This window comes from Macrosteles quadrilineatus, unplaced genomic scaffold (assembly GCF_028750875.1).
Source record: "Macrosteles quadrilineatus isolate MER2022 unplaced genomic scaffold, UCM_ALF_1.0 Scaffold_2__2_contigs__length_208266976, whole genome shotgun sequence".
Lineage (NCBI taxonomy): Eukaryota > Metazoa > Arthropoda > Insecta > Hemiptera > Cicadellidae > Macrosteles > Macrosteles quadrilineatus.
This window is the reverse complement of record NW_026542595.1, coordinates 30,215,670-30,219,843: the sequence shown is the minus strand read 5'-3', so window position 1 is coordinate 30,219,843 and position 4,174 is coordinate 30,215,670. Positions and strand designations below refer to the sequence as shown.

Here is a 4,174-nt window from a genome sequence, read left to right as displayed (position 1 = left end):
ACCGCTCTCCATCGTCACATTCTCTGCTCTCCATCGCCACATTGTTTCTTCGAGTTTACTGCTCCATTGCGTAGGCTACACTGCTCCATTGCTCCATTGAGTACATTGCTCTCCATCGCTACACCACTCCATCGAGTGCACCGCATGCTCCATCGCTCCATTGAGTATGCCTACACTGCTCCATCGCTCCATTGAGTACATTGCTCTCCATTGCTTAGTCTAGTAAAATGATCCCCATTGCCACATTGCTTCATCAAGTACCCTGCTTCATTTCTCCATCAAGTAAATAAACCGTTTTATCGAGTAAACCAACCTATATATCCTAGACTAGCGATTTCCTTTTCGTTTGGGCTTGTAGCAGATTCCGAGTAAAGACTATAGAATTACACTAAATGATATTCAAAATACAAAAGAACCATCTATCTATCTATATATTAATAGGCAAGCATGTTTCTTTAAAACCTTTTTTCTCAGCTTGTGTGCATCGTGGGGTAAATCTACGCATACCGTTAGAAAGCTATTTTCCTGTAGGTGTGCAGAATCCCTTTATAAATTTAAATAGGCTCAAAGATAAGCACAAAAAATGAGTTTACAAATTTGAAAAAATTAACATGGATCTTATGCGTTGCCATGCTGGTGACGAAATAACAACGAAATATAAACAGAAAATCAAAACAAAATGGAAGAAACTCCAATCACATGTTTTATTTACAGTGTGGGGTGAAAATAGAGAAGTGAGTACATTACATATTTTTGGTCGAGTTTCGACCACTGGACGACCTCTCGTTTTATTTAATTCTTAAACACATCAATGTAAACAGAATATTTACTAACAAACTTAATAATAATAAATCAGCTGATGAATTAATCACTTACAGATTTAACTATCTAACACTTTTCCCCTCCTTCTTTTTACGCAGATTCTACAGCTCCCATTCTTTGTCTCATCTGGTTGGCATGCTTTCTTTTTATAACACCTCCACAAAGTACATCATATGAATACAATCCATTTCTATTTTTCACCATTCCAGCTGACCAACCATTTCCATGTTTATTCTTAATCCACACATCTTCTCCTTCTTCAAAAGTTCGAACTTTCCTGTTGTCTCTCCCTTGTTCTTTCCAAAGCTTCATTTCCATCTTTTTCCTAAGATTAGGTTTCATATTGTCAAAAATTGTTGGTAGTCTACGACCGAGAAACAATTCTGCCGGAGCCCTACCGGTTGTTTTCTGAGGCGAGTTTCTGTAGCTAAAAAGAACATTTTGAAGAGCTAGCATTCCATCTCCGACCTCCTGCTTTGTTGTGTAGTACCGTCTTTTCAATGTACGAATTAGTCTTTCAACAAGTCCATTACTTTTAGGATGGTATGGAGTTGTTTTTATGTGGTTGATAGAATTTTTCTGGAAGAATGTTTCAATTTCCTTTGACACAAATTGAGGTCCGTTGTCTGTCACGATTTCACTTGGTAATCCATATCGACTAAACCAAGATCTTAATCGTTGAATGATTGTATAAGAGTTTGTTGTCTTAAGACAGTTCACTTCTGCCCACTTAGACAACGCATCAATACCTACCAACCACATAGATCCGTTGACTGGCCCTGCTAGATCAATGTGTACCCTTTCCCAAACTCTATCAGGTACATTCCAAGGATATAATGGTACTTCTTCCACATTATCTCTATTCTCTTGACAAGATGTACACTTCTTGATATAAACTTCGATATCTTTATCCATGTTGGGCCACCACACATAGTGTCGCGCAACAGACCTCATTGATGCAATACCAGGATGTCCTGCATGCAATATCTTCAGAACATCAGTTCTCATGCATTCTGGAACTACGATTCTTCCAAACCACAATAATATATCATCTTCAACATTCAATTCATCTTTTCTCTGTTTGTACGACTTTAACATTTCAGGAACAACAGAGGGCCATGTATTCCTCAATGTAAAGTTTTTTGCCATTCTAATAGCTTTATCTGTCAATGAATTTTGTTTTAATAGGTCATAAGACATGATAGTGTTAACCTTATCAACATTCAAAAAACCAATGTGAGCCTCCTCAGGTTGATCTTCTTCAATCGGAAGTCTTGATAGAACGTCAGCACACACGTTATCTTCTCCTTTTCTGTACTCTATGTCATAGTTGTATTGATTCAACTGAAGAGCCCACCTCACTAAACGGCTATTTACAACTTTTGGGAGATCTCGCATTTTTCCAAATATCCGTTGTAGAGGTTTGTGGTCAGTTACCAAAGTGAACTTCCGACCATATACATATTGATGGAATTTCCTGAGTCCAAAGATAATAGCTAGTGCTTCTCTGTCGATATTTGAATATTGTTTCTCAGCAGGCAGTAGAGTGCGACTTGCAAAAGCAATTGGTCTTTCTAGTCCATTTTCGAATCTGTGCATTAGTACACTTCCCAATCCATTTTCTGATGCATCACAGACCATTATTAATGGTCTCATTTCTTCATATGGTACTACTGTGTCTTTACTTGATAGAATTTCCTTTACTCTTTTAAACGTCACCTCTTCTTGTTCAGACCATTTCCATTTAGATTTAGTTCCAGTCAGCTTATGGAGATCACTACAAATGGCATGAAGTCCCGGAATAAATCGTTCATAGTAGTTAATAGAACCTAAAAATGATCGGAGTTCCTTGACATTAGTAGGTGACCGTGCCTCTCGTATGGCTTTTATTTTTTCTTCGGTAGGATGTATTCCAATTCGGTCGATTGTATGTCCCAAGTAAGTTACTGACTCTTCAAAAAATTTGCATTTGCTAGATTTTGCTTTTATACCAGCTTCTTTCATTCGTTTCAAAACCTCTCTTAAATTTCTTAGATGTTCGTTCTAATTCTTTCCAGTTATTATAATATCATCCAGAAGAACTCCAACCTGTGGTATTCCAGCTAAGAGTCTTTCCATATATCTCTGGAAAATACCTGGGCTGGATGATATCCCAAAAGGTAAACGTTTGTATCTATAACAACCACTATGCGTTGCTATTACTAAATACTTTCGGTGTTCTTCTGCAACCTCCATTTGTAGGTAAGCATCTCGTAGGTCTATCTTGGAAAACTCTTGTCCACCTGCAACTTTATTTGTTAGTTCCTCAAATGTTGGAATAATAGCATTTTCTGGGACCAAATTGGGATTCAACGTGACTCGAAAATCTCCACAAATTCTTATTGAACCATCGTCCTTCTCTACGTTGACTGTTGGAGTGGCCCACGGAATAGCTGTAGTAGCAGGATCTACCTCTTCAATGATATCCTCATTTATTTATTTATTTATTTATTTATTTACTTACAGACGGAAAACTCCATTTTCATAACATACAATCATGGCAAGACATTTCATTCAGACTTACATAGAACAATTCATACATAACATCAAGATGACCTGACTAAAGAACCCTAATAAATAAGAATGTATCAAAATATATCAATATATATATCTCATTGACAAGTCTTGCAAGTTCACTCTCAATTAGTTTTTTCAAGGGAAATGGAACCCTGCGCGCAGAAAAATGTCGGGGGTTTGCATCTTCTTGAACGTGAATTTGTGCTTTATAACCCTTGATTTTCCCATGTCCTTCAGAGAATACATCTTCAAAGTCGTTTAGTACTTCCTTAACTCTCACATCATCCATCTTTTGTTGTTTTAGATTTTGCTTACATCTCACTTTACTAATAGTTACATCAGGAAGGAGTTCCATATTAAAAGCTAATATCCATGGTAAACCAAATAATGGTTTCTCATTTCCATTTACTACTGCTACTTTTAATCTACGTGTCTCATTACCTACCGAAACATTGACATAACACTCACCAAGTATATCTAAAATATTGTTTCCGTATGCCACATATTTTGAATTAGTCTTGTCAAGTCGTGGTGAACCAATCTTCTCCCAAAGAGGCTTACCTATCATTGAGGCCCAAGCTCCTGAGTCAAATTCCATGTTTGTAGCTACCTTATTTCACTTTAAATAAATACGTGCTTTACAAATATGTCTTCTTTCCTTTTTAACATCGTTTATCCTCATGTCATGAGAGTCTGCTCCAGATTCTTCATCTTCTGATTTTTCATGCAAATTATTCACTCGTTTTTGCCAACATACCTTTGCAAAATGTCCTATTTTTTTACAATTCAAACACTG

The 4,174-nt window shown here is 36.8% G+C and overlaps 1 protein-coding gene across 1 annotated transcript; it reads right to left on the bottom strand.

Moving 5' to 3' along the window:
* Window positions 1-912: 912 nt before the first annotated feature.
* LOC128984035 (uncharacterized protein K02A2.6-like) lies at window positions 913-2,826 on the bottom strand. Its single transcript, XM_054403317.1, has one exon. It carries the CDS (start codon window positions 2,824-2,826, stop codon window positions 913-915), a length of 1,914 nt encoding a protein of 637 aa, XP_054259292.1.
* Between the last annotated feature and the right edge of the window lie 1,348 nt (window positions 2,827-4,174).

Bases quoted from the DNA above. Each gene is read 5' to 3' on its own strand.
- LOC128984035 (XM_054403317.1), bottom strand. From the start codon at position 2,826: ATGAAAGAAGCTGGTATAAAAGCAAAATCTAGCAAATGCAAATTTTTT.